General features: G+C 36.9%; 1 protein-coding gene across 1 annotated transcript; it reads left to right on the forward strand.

Annotated features, from left to right (window-relative positions):
• The first annotated feature begins 2,079 nt into the window (after nucleotides 1-2,079).
• Nucleotides 2,080-3,009, forward strand: LOC100964522 (olfactory receptor 5AK2-like). The gene has a single exon (XM_012812423.1). The coding sequence runs from the start codon at nucleotides 2,080-2,082 to the stop codon at nucleotides 3,007-3,009; it is 930 nt and encodes a 309-aa protein (XP_012667877.1).
• Nucleotides 3,010-20,593: the final 17,584 nt, after the last annotated feature.

Here is a 20,593-nt window from a genome sequence, read left to right on the forward strand (position 1 = left end):
TAGAAGAAAGTGCAGGGAAAACACTTGAAGAAATCAGCCTGGGTGAATATTTTACGAGGAAGACCCCCCGGGCAATTGAAGCAACACCAAAAATACATTACTGGGATTTGATCAAACTAAAAAATGATTTGCAGCTGAACTTTGCAGGGACAGAACAATCTATCACATTAAACCTCCTATAGAGGTTTAATAACCAGAATTCATGGAGAACTCAAACATATTAGCAAGAAAAGAACATGTGATCCCATCTCAGGGTAGACAAGGGACTTGAAGAGAAACTTCTCTGAAGAAGGCAGGCGCACGGCATATAGACACATGAATAAATGCTCATCATTCTTAATCATCAGAGAAATCCAAATCAAAACTACTTTGAGATGTCATCTAACCCCAGTAAGATTAGCCCACATCACAAAATCCCAAAATCAGAGATGTTGGTGTGGATGTGGAGAAAAGGGAACACTTCTACATTGCTGGTGGGAATGCAAACTAATACGCTCCTTTTGGAAAGATGTTTGGAGAACACTTAGAGATCTAAAAATAGACCTGCCATTTGATCCTTCAATTTTTCTACTTGGTATATACCCAGAAGACCAAAAATCACATTATAAAAAAGATATTTGCACCAGAATGTTTATTGCAGCCCAATTCATAATTGCCAAGTCATGGAAGAAGTCCAAGTGCCCATTGACCCATGAATGGATCAATAAATTGTGGTATATGTACACAATGTGATATTATGCAGCCTTAAAAAAAGATGGAGAATTTACTTCTTTCATGTTTACATGGATGGACCTGGAACATATTCTTCTTAGCGAAGTATCTCAAGAATGGAAGAAAAAGTATCCAATGTACTCAGCCCTACTATGAAACTAATTTATAGCTGTCATATGAAAGCTACAACCTAACTATAGCCCAAGAAGAAGGGAAAGAGAAGAGGGAGGGGAAAGGAGGGAGGAGGATGGATGGAGGAAGGATAATTGGTACACCTACGGTACATTTTACAAGGGTACGTGTGAAATTTACTAGATGTAGAATATAAATGTCTAAACACAATATCTAAGAAAATTCCATGAAGGCTATGTTAACCAGTTTGATGAAAACATTTCAAATTGTATATAAAACCAATACATTGTATCCCATGATTGTATTAATGTACACAGCTATGATTTAATAAAAAAAGGAAAAGTAGAATCCTAAAATTCTAACAATGTCAGACAATAATCAAATTCATTTGTAGTTGAAAATAAAAATGAGATATCACATCACATATGTTTTCCTTGTCAAAAAACAATTAGCAAAATATTGAAGTTCACAAGAAAGTGAAGATATGGAAATACAATTAGTAGGACTCTACACTGATGCATCTATTATAGAAAGTGATAGGGCAAATCTTGGTCAAGTTAAATGTGTGCATATCTTCAGATTTAATAATTTTATCCCTATGAATATACTCCATAAAAGGAGATACTTGTAAACAAGTTATGAGCAATCTGCTATCCATCACTAAGAGGCAACAAATCAGTTACTAAAGGAAGAGGATCATTGCCATAGATAAGTGGATAAATATTTCCATAGAGAACACTACACAGACATGAGCCATGATGACCCTGGCCATTCGCAAGAAGGGAAAAGGGAAAAATGAGGATATGGAGATAAGTTGGAATAAGATCAGATGGAACCGTAAGTAGAAGTCAATGTTTTCAAATATAAAATTACTATTTAGGTAAATTAGGGTACTTTAATTTTAGTACATAAAAAATGTATAATTAAATAAAATAATGTTTCATAAATGTCTTGACTGAATAAAGTTTTCATATTTATAAAATGCCATTGACTATTCAATGGATATTTTTCGAAACTTTAGATGAAATTCTACGTCTGATTTAGGTATCAATTTCAGCCTTTAAAATCAAAGTTAATTATGTCACAGAAGTATATTTTGACCCCTCCCCCATGAAACCAATTATTATACTGTTTTCAATTCTGGAGTAAGTTAAGGGATCACAATGATCTCGTTTTTCTCTTTCTCCTCCCTTCTTTCTTTGCATGTTTTTAGCAGACATTTAACACATGCTAACTATGGAACAAAACAATGGCACTGAAGTGACTGACTTCATCCTCCTGGGATTTGCTGGTCAACACAAATCTTGGCATATCCTCTTTATATTATTTCTAGTGATCTATGTGACTACCCTAGTGGGTAACATTGGAATGATGCTACTCATCAGGATTGATTCCTCCCTTCACACCCCCATGTACTTTTTCCTTCAACACTTGGCATTTGTTGATCTCTGTTACACCTCTGCAATCACTCCCAAGATGCTGAAAAACTTTGTAGGGACAGAACAATCTATCTCATTTATCGGCTGTATGGTGCAATTATTAGTCTATGGTACTTTTGCAACAATTGACTCCTACATCCTGGCTGCTATGGCGATAGACCGTTATGTGGCCATCTGCAACCCACTCCGCTATGCAGTTGTCATGTCCCGGAGACTCTGTATTCAGCTGTTAGTTGGTTCGTATGTCATAGGTTTCCTGAATGCCTCTATAAATACGAGTTTTACTTTCTCTTTGAGCTTTTGCAAATCCAACACAATCAATCACTTTTTCTGTGATGAACCTCCAATTCTTGCTCTATCATGCTCCAATATTGACTTCAACGTTATGCTACTAACAGTATTTGTAGGATTGAACCTGATATGCACTGTTATGGTGGTCATCTTCTCCTACATGTATATCATGGCTGCCATCCTGAGGATATCCTCTGCTGCTGGGAAGAAGAAAGCCTTCTCCACGTGTGCCTCCCACCTGACAGCTGTCACCATTTTCTATGGGACTCTCTCCTACATGTATCTACACCCTCATACTACTGAGTCTCAAGAGCAAGAAAAAGTGGCTTCTGTGTTTTATGGAATTATTATCCCCATGTTGAACCCCTTAATCTATAGCCTGAGAAACCAAGATGTGATTGAAGCCTTAAAAAGGATAGGAAAAAAGTGTTTCTAATTGAAACTTCAATTTCTATCTTCATATGCATCAATAACCAAACCAACAATGCTCTCTTATTTCTCAAACTCATAAAATGTAATAAATATTTATGAAACACAAATGCAGTACCTAACTATACCAATAGCATTTGAAAGATACAGAAAATAATCTCAAATGATTAATTGAATAACTTAACTTCTAATTCACATATTTCTTAAGGAAAATTCATCTGAAAAGTTGTCTTCAAAAATGATTTCCTACATTAGATGAGTTGTTTTTTGAATAACTGCTATCAAATAAAGTAAAATAAATCAAACATAATTGCATAATTAATGTACATAAAAACTTCCCTTAAATATAGTATAAAGCCTGATGGTGGGGGGAAAATATTTTTGATCTTGATTTAAGAGGAACTGCTACTCTTTCTATTTTTCTATAACTATTCTACTTGCTGCTATAAAGTAAAATTTGAAAGGTTATTTCTTTGGATATTATCAATATATGCAAAAAAGAAGAGAAAGAAATAAGAGACAACTGAGTAATTCTCATATAAATTGGGGCATTAGGGACCAATTCCATCCTTTCCTTAGTTTCCCTCACAAATTAAAAAACTGGCACAGCAATCAGGAAATATGAAGTATGTCAGTTTTATCATTGGTAAATATAACTTGAATATTCAGCTATACCCACTTACAAGTAGATGTCTCAAGGAGAAAAAAAATCCAGTGTAGAGTCTCATGCTACAGAGCAGATTCATTTACCCAGAATTGATGCAATATATACCTCAATTTTCAAAAGTCAGGTGTGATGCAGAACTGCATTCTTAAATGTAGAACTCAAATATTGGTGTAGACCCTACTTTACTCACCATTTGCATGTAAAAGAAATATGTTTTATATGTAATATATATAAAATAAGTATGTATATCAAGCACATGCTCATCCAGCAATATGAACAAAAAAGCTGAGAACAAATGTTCTAATTCTTCCTATCTCATTAATAAGTTAAAACACAGGGAGGAGTGAGTAGGAGGATTAACAGGATGGAGTTCACTACTTTTCTCAGTATTCCCAAAAGTTTCAAAGCCATGGGCTGAGGCAGAAATATTGGGATAGGGAACTAATTGTAACCCAAAAAATACCAAGAGAAACAACATGGTACCAGTCCTTGTAGCGAGGTGCATCAATGGTGAGAAATACCAAAATTTAGGAAACTCTGATTTTATATAGCATTACTTGTGACCTGCCCATCCTCCCCACTCTACTCTAAAATGTAAGCAAATTCTCTGCAGATGGGGAAGACAAGTTCTTGTTTATATCCAGGACCATCTCTGGGAAGAAAAGATATCCCTAAGTTTTACTATCCTGATATGTCTCATATGAACACTCTTAAATATAATCATTGCAAATATCTTTGCTCGGAAAAATTAGACTGTGGAGAAATGTGAAATAGTCATTGAAATCTGTGTACCAGTAACATAGCTTTAATATTCACAGAGGAATACTATAAAATCAAAATATTATAAAAATAAACAGAAAATAAGTGGTCAAAAAAACCACAGTAGCAATAGTAAATGTTAATTTATCTCTTTCAGTCCATGATAGATAAAATAGAGGGAAAAATTAAAAATAAAGTTATAGAAAAGTTATTTTGTATAATAAGATGAATCAAATTCATACATAGGAACTCTATTTTGTTAAAACCCACTAACCAAACATGGCTGGAATAAAAAGTTTGGATTTATTTTGCTTCTGTAGCACACATTCTTCAGAAGCTGTGGACATCTTACTAAGATGCATGAGTAAGGTGTTTATAGTTTATGGGTTTGCTGAATGAAGGCATGAATTAAGAAAGCAGGGCACTCTCCAGATTTGGATACTATCATAGAGCAGGGACAGATCAGCAATTACATATTCCAATAGACATTGCTCAAGAGGTGGACAAGAGAAGTAAAAATGATTATGTCCTTGCTAAGAAAGTAACAGTAATTCAGAAGTGTGATATCACTGGCAAAAAAATGTGGGCATGGGGAAGAGGTGTAGAATTTTAGCATGCAGTTGGGCTTATATTATTACCAGTTCAAATTATAACATTATAACTATATAATGTTTTATATAAGCCCTTTCATAACCACAAAAAACTCTTGAGTAAATACATAAATTGTTTTTTTAAAGAGAATCAAAGCATACAGTACAAAAATTCAGAAAATCACAAATAAATACAATAACATTTTTAAAAAGGAACAAAGGAATGAATTACAAAATACTCAGCATAATTAACAAAATGGCAATAGTAAGTCCTTACCTAACAATAATTATTTTAATCATAAACGGATAAGCTGCTCTCATCAAAAGACAGAGTGGCTGAATGGATAAAAATGTGAGATCCAACAACATGCTGCCTACAAGAGACTCACTTTATACTAAAGGACACACATAGACTGGAAGTGAAGGTATAGAAAAAGTTACTCCATGTAAATGGTAATAAAAGAGAGAAGAGGTGGCCATACTTATCTCAGATAAAAAGATGTTCAATCAAAAACTGTCTTAAGAAGCAAAGAAGTTCAAAATTTGATGATAGTGGGGTTAATTTACCAAGAAGATATAAAAATTCTAATTATATATGCACCCAACATTGAAGCATCTAATATATAAAGAAAACCTTAACAGACTTGATGGAAGAAATTATAATACAATAATAGTAGGGAACTTCAATGCCCCACTGTCATTTATGGTTAGATCATCCTGGCAGAAAATAAAAAAGGAACAGTAGATTTATGGGCTTAAATAATTCTGTGGACCAGATGGACCTAACAGACACATATAGAACATGCAATTCAACAGAACTGAAATATACATTTTTCTCAAGCACATATATAGCATTCTCTGGGATCGATCATAAGTTGACCAACAAAACAAGTCTTAACCAATTTAAGACAATTGACATCATCTCATTATCTTTTCTTGCCATGATGACACAAAAGTAAAAATTAATAAACAGCAGGAGGGAAAATTCACAAATACATGGAAATTTTAAAATGCATTCCTGCCAACCAATAGGTCAAAGCAGAAATCAGAAGGAAAATGCTTTAAAATTTTAAAACAAACAAAGCATACCAAAAGTTATGGGACACAACAAAATCAGTGCTAAGGAGAAATATAAAACAAAAAATATCTACATTAAGGAAAAAAGAAATATCTCAAAGAAACTAACTATACACCTCAAGGAACTAGAAAAATAAGAACTAAACCCAAAGTCATTACAAGGAAAGAGATCAGAGCAGAAATAAATGAAATAGAGACTAAGAAGACAAGGAAAAGATCCATAAAACAGAGGGGTTTTTTTTTTTTGAAAACATAAACAAAATAAACAAACTTTTAATTAGAGAAACCAAAAAAAGAGAGAGAGAGAGAAGACTCGAATAAATAAAATTATAAGTGAAAGAAGAGAGATTATGACTAATACCACAAAAATACAAAGAATTATAAGGGACTATGAGTATGTGAAAATATAGGCCAAGAATTTCAATAACTTAGAAGAAATGGATAAATTCCTATATGCATAAAACCAACCAAGAATAAATCATGAAGAAATAGAAAGTCTGAAAAGACCAATGAGGGGGGGTATTGAATTAGGAATCAAATACCTTCCAACAAAGAAAAGCTAAGGACCATATGCCTAAAAGAATTTAAAGAGGAATTGGTGTAAAAATGTCAATATTTTTTCAAACTCGTTCAAAAAATCAAGGAGTAGGGAATATTTTTAAACTCATTTCATGAAGCCAGTATACCCTGACACAAAGCCAGGCAAGAACACTAGAAACAAAGAAAAGTGTAGACCACATCCCTGATGAATATACACGCAAAACTCCCCAACAAAATAATTAGCATACTGAATTCAACAGCATGTTAAAAAGATCTTTACACCATAATCAAGTAGAAGTTATCCTTAGGATGCAGGAATTTTTCAACATATATGAATCAATAAATGAGATATACCACATAACAGAAGGAAGCATAAAAATCATATGATCATCTCAATAGATGCAGAAAAAAATCATTCAACAAAATTCAATGTTTTATGATAAAAAAACTCCAACAAATTAGGTGCAAAAGCAATGTACTTGAGAATAATAAAAGTCATAGAGAACAAACCCATAGCCAGCATCATAGTCAATTAATGGTGGAAAGCCAGAAGATTTTCCTGTAAGATCAAAAACAAGAAACGAGGGCAGCACCTGTGGCTCAAAGAGTAGGGCGCTGGCCCTATATACCAGAGGTGGCAGGTTCAAACCCGGCCCCAGCCAAAAAAATTGCAACAACAAAAGAAAAAGAACAAGGCAAGAATGTCCATTCTTTGGACAAACAAGCACCACATGTACTCAATACTAAACTGGAAGTAGCAATCAACACTTATGTGTATACATGGAAGGAAAATTCTGTGGAAATCAAGTGGGTGGGAGCAGGGAGGAGGAGTTGGGTAAATTCATATATAATTGGTACAATGTACACATTCTGGGCGAAGGTTACATTCATAGCTTTGACTTAAAATGTACAAAAACAAATGATGTAACCAAAATGTGTATAACCCTGTAATAATCTGAAATTTAAAGATATGTATATTGCCCACTCTTGCCATTTACATTAACCATAGTACTGGCAGTTCCAGCCAGGGCAATTAGACAAGAAAAAGAAATAAAATTATCCAAATTAGAAATAAAGAAGTAAAAGTGTCTCTGTTTGCAGAAGATACATCTTATATTTAGAAAACCCTAAAGATTCTACCAAAATAAAAAAAAACTATTAAAACTAACAAACAAATTCAGTGAAGGGTACAAAATGAATATATAAAAATCAGTAGTATTTCTATGCACTAACAACAAATGATTCATAAAGAAAATTCTAAAAAATTATTCCATTTACTACAACATCAAAAGAATAAAATACTTAACAATAAATTTAATCATGGAGGTGAAAAATCTATATACTGAAAGCTATAAGATACTGATGAAAAAATTGGGAAGTCACAAATAAGTGGAAAGATATCCTGTATTCAAGGATTGGAAGAATTAATGTCCTTAAAATGTTTATACTACCCAAAGTAATCTACACATTCAATGCAACTCCTGTCAAAATTCCAATGGCATTTTTTATAAAATCAAAAACAAACAAAAAAAAATCTTTGAATTCGTATGGAACCACAAAAGACCTCTAATAGACAAAGCAATCTTGAGCAAAAGGAAGGAGATCGAAGTCATCACATTCCCTGATTTCAAACTACAGTACAAGCCACTTTCATAAAATCTTTAATCACAATAGTATGGTATAAACATACAAACAGACAGATCAATGAAACCAAACTGTGATTGTCTAATCTTTGACCAAAGTGCCAATACAAAATAGAAAAAGGACAGTCTCTTCAATAAAAAGCAATGGGAAAACTAGATACCTTCATGCAAAAGAATGAAATTAGACCCTTGTCTTATGGCATATACAAAAATTAACTCTAAATGTATTAAAGGCTTAAAGATCTGAAACCATAAAACTCCTAGAAAAAAATAGGAAAAAGCTCTTTGACACTGTTGTTAGAAATATTTTTTCCAATATGGCATCAAAAACACAGGCAACAAAAACAAAAAGAAACAGGGGGACTACATCAAACTAAAAATCTTCTGTACAGCAAAGAAAAAAAAATCAGCAAAGTGAAAGGAAACATACAGAATGGATGAAAATATATACCTGGAAAGGAGTTTATACCCAAAAAATGTAAGGAACTCATACAACTCAACAGCAAAAAACAAAAACAAAAAAATTTTATTTAAAAATAGTCGAATAGTCAGGAGATCCTGAATAAGAGATTTGTCAAAAGAAACCATAAAAATGCTCCAGCAGTCTTGTGAAAAGATGCCCAGCATCACTAATTATCAGAGAAATGCAAATCAGAACCACAGTGAGAACTATCTCACACCTGTCAAAATGGCTGTTATCAAGAAGACATAGAGTTAAGTGATGGTGAAGATGTGACCAAAAGGGAATCCTTGTAGACTGTTGGTGGGAATGTAATTGGTACAGCCCTTATGGAAAACGGTATGGAGATTTTGAACAAAGTTAAAATTACTTCAAGTGTTACTTTACTTTAAAAGGAATCTGGCAAAATCCTTTTCAAAGAAAATAAAGGCCTTCAATTCTGAATTTCAGCTCTGAAAACTGATGGAAATAGAAGTTACAGTTTATAAGGTCATCTGTTCAGTGATTTTATGGTGGCTGAGAAGGGACACGAAGAAAGGGACTTCAAGAGGGGTGTGAGGAAAGCCTGGCCTGCTGAACAAGGAAGTGTGGAGGGCCCACAGGAACACTGACAACTCAGCAACTCTCTCCCCAAAAAGGAAAAAGAATGTGGGTGTGAGGTAACCTAGATAACCAAGGACCAGCAGGAAGAAACAATGATCCATGACTAGTAGAGAAGGGCAACGATGCCTGGAGATGCAGAGAAGTCAATGAAAGAGTTGCAACCAATTTCAAATGAAGAGAAAGAGGATGTTTATACCTCTACAGTGCCCTTGGGTCTCCCATCCATCTATCTATCTCTCTCTCTCTCTCTCTCTCTCTCTCTCTATCTCTTTCTCCTTTTCTCATTCATGACAGGGACCCACTTCCAACTATCTTTGTAAGGGCTCTAAACTTCCCCTTTGCTCTTAAATAAAATTTCTCTTTGTTACACAGAAACTTGTGTGGGTTACTTTTACTTTCTATTCGCTTTGCCTATGCTGCTCCAGTTTTATTTTCAGTTCTTACTCATTTTTGCTTTCGATTATGGCTTTACCTCGGTAGAACTTTCTACCTCAGCTGAGTAAACAAATCAGGTCAACTGGATTTGGGGAACCAGAACCCCTGACCCCCAACAGTGGCATTGTTTAGGAAGTCAAGACCTAGAAAATGAGTATCTCTCAACAGGGAAATAAATCTGTGTTGTTCTAATTCCTATATAGTTACACATTGTTGTATAATCGCATCCTCTGAAATGCTATAACAGGGCATCAACCAAGACTGTGCACTGCTGGAGGCTCACCAGGGATGGATCTGTTTCCAAGCTCCCTCCCTCATGTTGGTACAATTCATTCCCTCAAGGTTGCAGAACTGAGATCCCTGCCTTTTTCCTGGCTGTCAGCTAGGCACATTCGGATCCTAGAAGTTATCCTCAGTTTCTCCCACATGCCCCCTCCCTGTCCTGCTCCCAACATGGTGGCTTGTTCTGCATGGCCAAGAAGCCACAGTCAATCAGTAAATACACCACGTGAAAAGCATAACTTACTACTTATTATGTCCAGAGTCAATCTCTCTCTGAAATTTGTACAGATCAATGTTTGTTTCTTGCCAACTCTCTACCCTTCAAAGTAATTTCTCCTTCAACTGAATACCCACAGCACTTCAGATGCATCATTACGTATTATTTGTCACTTTCTATCTCAATTATTTATTTACATATAAGGCATCTATAAGGCAGTAGAGAGACAGTTTCTTTCCATGACCTCTTAACATAGAGTCTCAGAGAGTAGATATTCTATAAATATTAAATGAATGAATGATGATTTAAAAAAATGAAAACAAACCTGGATGGAGGTGGAACACATTCTTCTTAGTAAAGCATCACAAGAATGGGGAAGCAAGAATCCAATGTACTCAATTCTAATATGAAGGCAGTAGATGAGCTAATACAAGGGGTGGGGTAGGGGAATGAGGTAGTGGGGAGAGGGGAGGAAAGAAGGGCATGGGGGTCACAGTGTAGGACACACCTCTTGGGGGTGGGACACAAGTATAAGAGGGACTTCTTCCAACAAATGCAATCAGTGTAACCTAATTCTTTGTACCCTCAATGAATCCCAAACAAAAAAGAAAAAAACATGAGAGAGAGAAAAAAAATAAGAACAACTTCCTAATAGGAAGTTAGGTGGTATAGCCTATGCCTTTAGTGGTTACTAAACACCAATCTGTGGACAGCAGCATTGAAATGACCAAGCAAAGTTTTGTAAAGTACATGTTAACTGCAGCCCATCCCTGTAGGTGTTGATTTGGTTATACTAGATGGAGCCCGTATCTCTCCTATCTCTATGTGCAGCACGTTGCTCTAACCACATTCCACTGGATGGTGGTATAATGCACAGGATTTGGAACCTCTTAGAATATGGCTTATGTCTCAGCCCTGCTACTCCCTAGGAGTTGTCCCTTTGCAAGGTAATTGAGCTTTTAGGACCTTGTTTCTCATTATATCTCATAAGGTGTTTTAATTTGTTTATTTTTTGTTTGTTAGGAATAGGTAAGATGATGTATAGAAATCATAAACCCTCAATAAATTCCAATAGCAATGAGTATTAGCAAAGATGATTTAACATGGGGGTAGCAGACTTTATGAGGGCACCCTTATCACATGCACACACAAACCCACACACGAGCACAGGAGAGTCAGTAAGAATCACCTAAGTTTTGTTAACATGAAAATTCTCCCCTCTGGGAAGTCCCTCTCTCCTTCAACAGAAAATTAGCTAATGAAGGTTGTTTCCTTCGATCCTATCTTAGCACCTAGAGCCATAGATGCTCCAGGGAACAGATATTGATCCAATAGACATCAGCTATAAATACTCTGTGAGGATTTGTAGAGAAATCATTTGGTGAGCAACCAGCCTGCACTCATCTGGAAGGAAAAACCCAGAGGCAATTCCCCTATAAATATATGAACATTTTTACACTCAACTGTGCACTTTTTGGACATATGAGAGCCATAGTAAAATCTATAAAATTAGAGCCAGTGTGTCAGCATGATTAACTGCCAGGTTGAGTAGAGTCATCTTATGTCTGAGAAAGCAAAAATATAAATGGAGAGGGGAGCCTCTTGATGGCATTGAGCAATTGGAAAATGACTCTGGAGACGCAGCTGGTATATTACCTCTAATGCTACCAACTGGACAAAAATAACCATTATAGAATATAAGTGATAATTAGAGAAGGCCACTCCTTGACTGAAAAGGAATGACACAGAAAAAAGACCACTCTGAGATTATTTGTGAAATAAAACAGAGACAAGAACTTTTGGAATCCACAAAAATAGCTAACCATTCCCGTCTTGCAACTAACATCAATAAATACTCTTTCTTAACTGACATTAATTTTCCTGCCTCTTAAACATAAACTACCAAGATAATCAACCACCAAATTTTTTTATGATGCTCAATTCAGAACTCACCTCCCCTTCCTGAATCCTTCTTAGAATCACCCAGCACAAACCTACACCCTGTAACAGGTCTTCCCAATTTCCCCTTAGCCAACATCCTGGTCTCTTTGGTGCACGCTCTATCTTGCTGCAACCCACCACGTAAACCTCACTTTGACTGCATGTGTGTTCCTGGTGCAGGTTGGCTGTTGGGCATCGACCAAGTGAACTGTGCCAGGCATATCTATTATCTCTTTCTGTGTTATTCATTTTTATTGCAAAATTAATTCCCGTGAGTCCCTTACTACTTAAATGTAGCTGCTTTAAAAGTTAAAAAGGGACCATCAGACTTATTCCTTAATAAAGAATGTAACTTTCCACATGATATTTTCCTGCCATAAAAACACACACATACACATAGTTGTTTCTGTTAATTAAAATAGAGTTAAACTCCACAAATTTTTCTTGAAAGTATTTTTACTGGCTCGGCACCTGTGGCTCAAGTGGCTAAGGCACCGGCCACATATACCTAAGGTGGTGGGTTCGAATCCAGCCCAGGCCCACCAAACAACAATGATGGCTGTAACAAAAAAGAAAAAAAAAGAAAGAAAGAAAGTATTTTTACTCACTTAACAGCACGTTATTAACTTTTTCCATAACAATGCTTATAAATCTATTTCATGGCTCGGCGCCTATAGCTCAACCGGCTAAGGCTCCAGCCACGTACACCTAAGGTGGCGGGTTCGAATCCCCAGCCTGGACCCACCAAACAACAATGACGGCTGCAACCAAAAAATAGCCCGGTGTTGTGGCGGGCGCCTGTGGTCCCAGCTACTTGGGAGGCGGAGGCAGGAGCCTCGCTTGAGCCCAGGAGTTGGAGGTTGCTGTGAGCTGTAATGCCACGGCACTCTACCCAGGGGGACAGCTTGAGGCTCTGTCTCAAAAAAAAAAAAAACTATTTCATTATTTTTAGATGTTTAATGGAAGTGAAAAATATAGATTAATTCTGATTCTTTGGCGCATCACCTGATCTATTTCTGATGTTTTGCTGTATATCACATTACTGCATAATCAATATCATTTTATTAAAGATTACACTAAGGTTGAGGCAAGGGATGCTTTTTGCCTAAGATTGCACATCAGTTAAATGCTAGTTCCAAGATTTAAACCTAGGTCTTTCTAACTTCCTGACTGCACAACCTATGTACTTTCTGTTGTAGGGAACATAAAATAAAGCTTCACAGGGGCTTGGATACAAAACAATTTAAACAACTTCAAAATGCTTAAAAGAGCTTCTACTTCTGGCCAGGATGGGGTAACAGGGACTAGATGTACCCTCCTGCCTAAAACAAGAAAAAAATGGACAAAAACATATGAAATAACAGTTTTTAAGACACTGGATGTCAAGCAATAAAGGACAGGGATCCCTGAGAGCCAAGATACAAGTAAGCCCTCACTTTGCCCCAGCACACTTCCTTAGGAAAGGTTCAGGCCACAGTGCAGAGAAAGAAGAGGAAGGGAGAGTCCTGTGGACTAAAGGACATGGAACTGAAAGTCTGAGGGATCAAGGCAGCTAGAATTTACAGCACAGAATCCTAGATCAAAATGACTGTACAGAAAGAGAGCCCCTAGAACTGCAGATAGTATCCCTTATTTAGCCAAATGCTAGCCAGCACTCATGCATAAAGAAACCACTAGAGCGGCGGCACCTGTGGCTCAAAGGAGTACGGCACTGGCCCCATATGCTGGAGGTGGCAGGTTCAAACCCAGGCCCGGCCAAAAACTGCAAAAAAAAAAAAAAAAGAAACCACTAGAAGCCTGGGAAGGAAACACAGAGAGATTAAAGGTAGCACTGCTCAGTGCTCACAGAAGGCTGGGAATGGTGCCTGTTCTCTCCAGCCAGACTTAAAATCCCCCAGATTCCTGATGCACTGGGTGGAGCTGAAGAAAGAACTTGCCCCGGTAATGGGTAATAATTAGCCTTGAGCTGCTTCAGTTCCAAGTAACAAATCCACAAAGTAAGCACTGGAAGGATCACAAAGCTTCCAAATAACTTAACTGTGCTCCATCCATAGCACGGTCAGGATGTTTGTCACCTAATCGAAAATCACCAGGCATGACAAAAGCAGGAACATATGACCTTGATAAGAAGAAAAATCAGTGTTCAAAACTGACCATGAACTGCCAGAGGTGTCAGAATTGACAAAGGAAGAAAAGCAAAAAAACAATTATTACAACTGAACTCTTTATGTTCAAAGAAGACACGCAGAGATGTGACAAAATGAAGACTGCAGTGCGATGGTTAAAAAAATGGATCAGATTAACTACAGATCAGACATGATGCAAAATAAAGAATTAGAGAACTTAAAGGCATAGCAATGAAAACTACCAAAAATGAAGGGAAAATGAATCAAAAAGATAAACGAGCAGGACATCAGTATGCTGTGAACACCTTCACACAGCCTTAAATATGTGTAATTGTAGTTGCTGAGCAAGAAGAGAACCAGGGTTGACATTTAAAATTTTTTTCAATAATGATTAAAATAGTGCTAATTTTATAAAACTATAAACCCACAAATTCAAGGAAGAATTGCACAAAACATACAAAAATACACCTAGAAACATAATAATAAAATTGCTCAAAACCGGGAATAAAGGAAAAATTTTATAGATATCCAAAGAAGACCAGGTATGGTGGCTCACATTTGTAATCCTAGCACTCTGGGAGGGCGAGAAGGAGAATCACTTGAGCTCAGGAGTTCGAGACCAGCCTGAGCAAGAAAGAGACCCCATCTCTACTAAAAATAGGAAAACTAGCAGGGTATTATGCCCGTACTCCAGGTACTCAGGAGGCTGAGGCAAGTGAATTGCTTAAGCCCACGAGTTTGAGGTTGCTGTGAGCTATAATGTCATCATGGCACTCTACTGAGGGTGACAAAGTAAGACTCTGCCCCCCCAAAAAAAAATCTAAAAAAATAAAAGACTTGTTATGAAGAGCAGAACAAAAATAAGGATGAAAATGTATTTTTTGTTGAAACAATGCAAGTGAAAGACAATGGAGCTATATTTTTAAGTACTAAAAGAAAAAAATCCTTTAATCCTAGACCAAATAATCTTATATATCCATCCTTTTCTCAACACACACACACACACACACACACATACTTCTGGCCTTGCAATGCACTTGAAAAGTACTTATATAATGTTAAATCACTTTTCACCTTTCATATAAGTGGTTGTCCAAGTTATTTAATTTCAGAATGGTTAAAGACAAATTAAGATGGTTTTTGATGTTTATTTCATTATTCCATCACGATTCAAGCCAGTCTCTCCATCCTTATATACAATCTTGCTCTGCTCTCCACTAGATTTTAAATTGTTTAAAGAGCCTAAATCTTATTCATTTATTGTACAAACTTTCCTCAAGGAAGTGTCCTGCATAAAGTTCCACTTAAAGTGAAATTTTCACTTATTATGTTGCACAGGGTTATTTGGCTGTGGGTACCTATACCTAGGCCACTATGAAAGTTTTGAGACAGACTGTGCTGTGGTCCATTATTTCACTCCCAAGAAACACAGTCAACAGTGTTTCTGATTCACTCATTCATGCAGGTTTCAGCTTGTTCAGCTTGTCGGTGTTGCGAGGAGGGCTTCATTTGTTTCTGTCCATGAGTTTTACCTGTTTCTTTTTTTTTTTTTTTTTTTTTTGAGACAGAGGCTCACTCTGTGTTCCTTGGTAGAGTGCCATGGTGTCATAGTTCACAGCAACCTCAATCCTTTTGCCTCAGCCTCCCAAGTAGCTGGGCTACAGGCACCTTCCTTAACACCTGGCTATTTTATTAGAAACAAGGTCTCACTTTTGCTCAGTCTGGTCTCAAACTTTTTTCCTTTTTTTCTTTTTTTCTTTTTTTTGAGACAGAGTCTCACTTCATTGTCCTTGGTAGAGTGCTGTGGCGTCATAGCTCACAGCACCCTCAAATTCCTGGGCTTAAGCAATTCTCTTGCCTCAGCCTCCCAAGTAGCTGGGACCACAGGTGCCCACCACAACACCCGGCTATTTTTCGAGATGAGGTCTCACTCCGGCTCAGGCTGCTCTCAAACCTGTGAGCTCAGCAATCCACCTGCCTCGGCTTCCCAAGTGCTAGGATTACAGGCATGAGCCACCATGCCTGGCCAGGTCTCAAGCTTCTAAACTCAAGGGATCCACCTGCCTTGGCTTCCCAGAGTGCTAGGATTACAAATGTGAGCCACAGCTCCCAGCCAGATTTTACCTTTTTTGATTTTTGTGGATCTCAAAACTTTCATAATGACCCAAGTATATCACCAAAAGAACCAAAGACACAATAATAATGGAAAGCTTGGTTTGCATTATGCCCCACATACCAAAGTCACATCCTGACTTTGGCTTATCTATGGAGAATCAGTTCTATCTGAGCTTAAGGATGTTAACAAGGAGAAGACAATAGTGATTCATCCAACGAACCTATAGTTTTCTTATCTGCAGGTGACTTCTTAAACCTCCTGTGGACACCCTAAAATTATTGGTTAGAGCCAAACAGATAAGAGGCTCTCAGTGTGCTCACTTTCAGATGCTTAGCAGTTTCTACTCTAGCATGTGAGGATTCAAAACATCAAGAAAATAATAAAGATTTCTTAACAGCCCCGGCTTTAGACTTCACAGTCGGCTATGTTGATCAGTTCGATCTCAACGCTACACATTGTATATCAGATCAGCACATTGTACCTCAGAATTGCACACAGTTATGATTTAATAAATTAGAAAAATAAAATAAAAAACAATTCATTTAAAAGGGTATATGGAAATCATACAAGGGGAAGACTCATAATAATCCGTATGTGATTTTCCCCTTGGGGAAAAAAAATAGCTGTGTTCGTGCTTCAGTGTATGCTAACCATAGTCATGACCCTTAAAATGTAAATTCTCAAGTCTGTCTGATAAAAATTATATCTGAATATAAGAAATATTCCTAGTGTTTACATAATGAATTCTGGTTTTCATAGAAAAAAAAACTTTGCTTAGGTGATCTCAATCACTTTCCCAGTATTTCTTTTTATTTTTCATATGTCACAGATCTAAGTTTATTTGTGTAGATCGTTTTCTCTTCAGTAAAAATAAGTAATATCTGTACCTGCAACTGCAGAAATCTACAGAGGCAGGCTTTTTTTTCCTATCCAATTTTTCTCTTTTCCAATTGATGACACAAGAATCAAAATAACTTTAAAAGCATATTAGGAGAACATCTATAATTCTGTCTTTTAGCTATTTTGACAAGATTTTAAATGTTCTTACCACAAAGAAATGATGAATATTTGAGGAAATGAATATGCTAATTATCCTGATTTGATCATTCCACAGTGTACATAGGTAGCAAAACATCTCACTGTACCCCTTAAATATATGCAATTCTTATTTGTCAGTTAGAAATAAAATAAAACCTTTTTGAACAATCATATTGTGAAATGCATCTCTTCACTCATTGATTTCCTGCCCTGTTCTCCCCAAAAGGAAAAAGCAGATTGTAGGCTCTCTAAACACAATTTTTTTTTTTAATTTTGAGAAATTTCAACCCACTGTAATACAAAGCAGTTTTGCAGATTCCAATTTGCAAAAGTGATTTTAAAGTAGAGAGACTCATTTACCATGAATATAAGCTTTCTATTTGAGGGAAATGACTCTGCAAAATTTCACCAGAGGTGATCAGAAGCTAGGTAGCTTCAATCTAAACCAGCCCCACAATCTAGTGATGTATCAGAGAACAAAAGGTAAGGAATGTGCCACCCTCATCTTAGTGAGTTTTCACATTTTCTGGTGCATAATAAACATAGAAGGAAGCAGAGAAATAGGTAGGAAAAAAATAAAGTATTTGCCCTTAGAATTGCAAAGGAGATGCTGGAGATGATCAAACATTGGGGGTAAATCTCCTGAAGACTTAATAGACAAATCCTTGCATCGTAGCAGCATCATCCCAGGCATGTTTTTATTTCTTTTATTTTTAATTTTTATTAAGTCAAACACACATAGCTCATGAACACATTCATGCATATGTGGGGTACAATGTGCTGATTTTGTTTTTTATACAATCTGACATGGTTACATCAAACACATCATCATAGCCTTCACCTCAGTTACTTGATTATTGTGCCAAAACATCTATGCTCTACACTTCAGGGATGTTCTTATTTCATGTAAGAAAGTTTAGTTCCGCCCCAAGAGAATCAGAGTTACTATTAGCTAACATTAACATAGGAAGTGCCAGCATATAGAAAATGCACTATCTCATGGGACTTTGACAAAATAATCTCCATTTCAGATTATGAAAGTTAGCAATAGGAAACCATCCCCAGATCCTGTAAATAAAAAGCAATTACATTATCAAATCACCCAGCAGTGGCCAGATCCCTCAGCCATGATCTGAAGCCAACTGGGAACCCTGGACACAGAAGAGAATGGAGGCTGGTCAACGTGCTGACACCCTTGGGCAGTGGAGAGCTGTTATACAGAAGACTTTTACCTGGGTGGTTCTCCCCTCTAATAGCAGGTTGAGGGACATCCTGCCCAGTCAGTGCCATGTGCTGACAAAACAAACGACAATTTCTCTTCCTCCAAAATCACAAAATCCAACAACTGTGTCAACACAGAGAAGTCTCAGCAAAATTTGCCTTAGCCCAGCATTTTCCAAATGCAGCCCAGAGAACTTGTTTTCACAAGATGCCCAACATTGAAAAGAATTCCAAAGCCACGTAGTAATGAAGTTTTTGAGTTAACCAATATCAGATTTCTTTACTGCCAAGCTTCCCAGATATTACATACTAATGTAAATTGCACGCTGCTGAGAGAAAGAGTGTAGATCATTTCCCGAACTTAACGGGATCACAAGAACCTTTTTAATCTGTGAACCATTTATTCCCTTGTCTCAATTCTAAGAGGCACATTTATCTCATGTTCTAATATTTCTGAGGTTGGGATCATTTTAAAATCCACATATACATTTAAAAGGGCAATGAAAATGGTTATTAAATAGATGGCGAATCTTTCAATCTTTTAATCTACCTATCTCTAGCTAATATAGTAAAGAATTCTTATAGTTGTATGTTGCCTTGGCATTCATTTGAATATGTACATACAAGGTTAACTTTCTCATTCTAGAAGCATGTCTAGGTCACTCTTGACATGGTTTCCATACCCAATGGCTCAAGCAATTGATCAAAGATAAGAACTTAGAGTCCTCTCTCCTACCTAGCAGACTGGGCTCTCCACTTCCCTGGTGCTTCCTTTGAACAAGCATTTGCCCACAAACTTAAAGTGATCAACATTCTCTTTCTTTGCATGTACTGTTAGTTACCCATGTTTTCTGTGTCTCCTCTCTCTCCCTCTCTGTTTCTCTCCCCCTCTCTCTCTCTTTCTCTCTGTCTCCATTCCCGTCTTGTGTGACCCATGGACAAAGAGTTGCCACCCCAGCTCATTGTATCCTCCCTGCACAGGATCTGTATGTTTAAAAAAAGTCTTAAACTTGTTTCTTACTCTGATGATGTCATGAATTTGCACCTTCCATTTAAAGAACTGAAGTCTTCTCCAGGCTAGATCTTCCTAGAGAGACAAAATACCTAAGGTTGAGCTCCCAGTGCCAGAACAACAGTCAACCAGGCATAAACTGGACATGCACCAGACATGTTGAGATCCACAAGGGCATCTGCCACTATAAACGAGCTCCCAAAGTTGGGAAATCGAGCCAGGGGCTGGACAACCAGACATCTGGCCATCTGCAGGGCATAAGGAGTACCCCACAAAAGGCACACTTTGAGAGTTTATATCCAGCTCCCCTTTGTTTCTCATTAGGGCTAGGTTGCTAGTTGCTCTTTTATTGGAACCCCACTTTAGTTGTGGGCTCTCAAAACAATAATATAATAAAGATAAACATCATGAACAGTTTGAAACCAGTATTCCCTATAATACCATTAGAAAAAAATCTGGTTTTTTTAACCTAGCATTTTTTTTTCTTTTTTTGAACCAGAATCTTACTATGTCACCCTTGATAGAGTGCTATGGAGTCACAGCTCACAGCAACCTCAAATACTTGGGCTTAAGCAATTGATTCTCTTGCCTCAGTCTCCCAAGTAGCTGGGATTACAGGCGCCCGCCACAAACCTAGCTATTTATTTTTTTGTTGCAGTTGTCATTGTTGTTTAGCCGGGCTAGGTTTGAACCTGCCAGCCTTGGGGCATGTGGCTGGCACCATAACCACAGGTGCCAAGCCAAAACCTAACTAAATACTCTTACAAAAGTCACTAGAATTAATAGAACACAGTAGAACCAGTGCAGTTGACCATCTCCTCACATTGACCATTTCCTTAAGCTGACCTAATTTTCATAGATCAG

Source organism: Otolemur garnettii, unplaced genomic scaffold (genome assembly GCF_000181295.1).
Source record: "Otolemur garnettii isolate 467f Iridium unplaced genomic scaffold, OtoGar3 scaffold00209, whole genome shotgun sequence".
Lineage (NCBI taxonomy): Eukaryota > Metazoa > Chordata > Mammalia > Primates > Galagidae > Otolemur > Otolemur garnettii.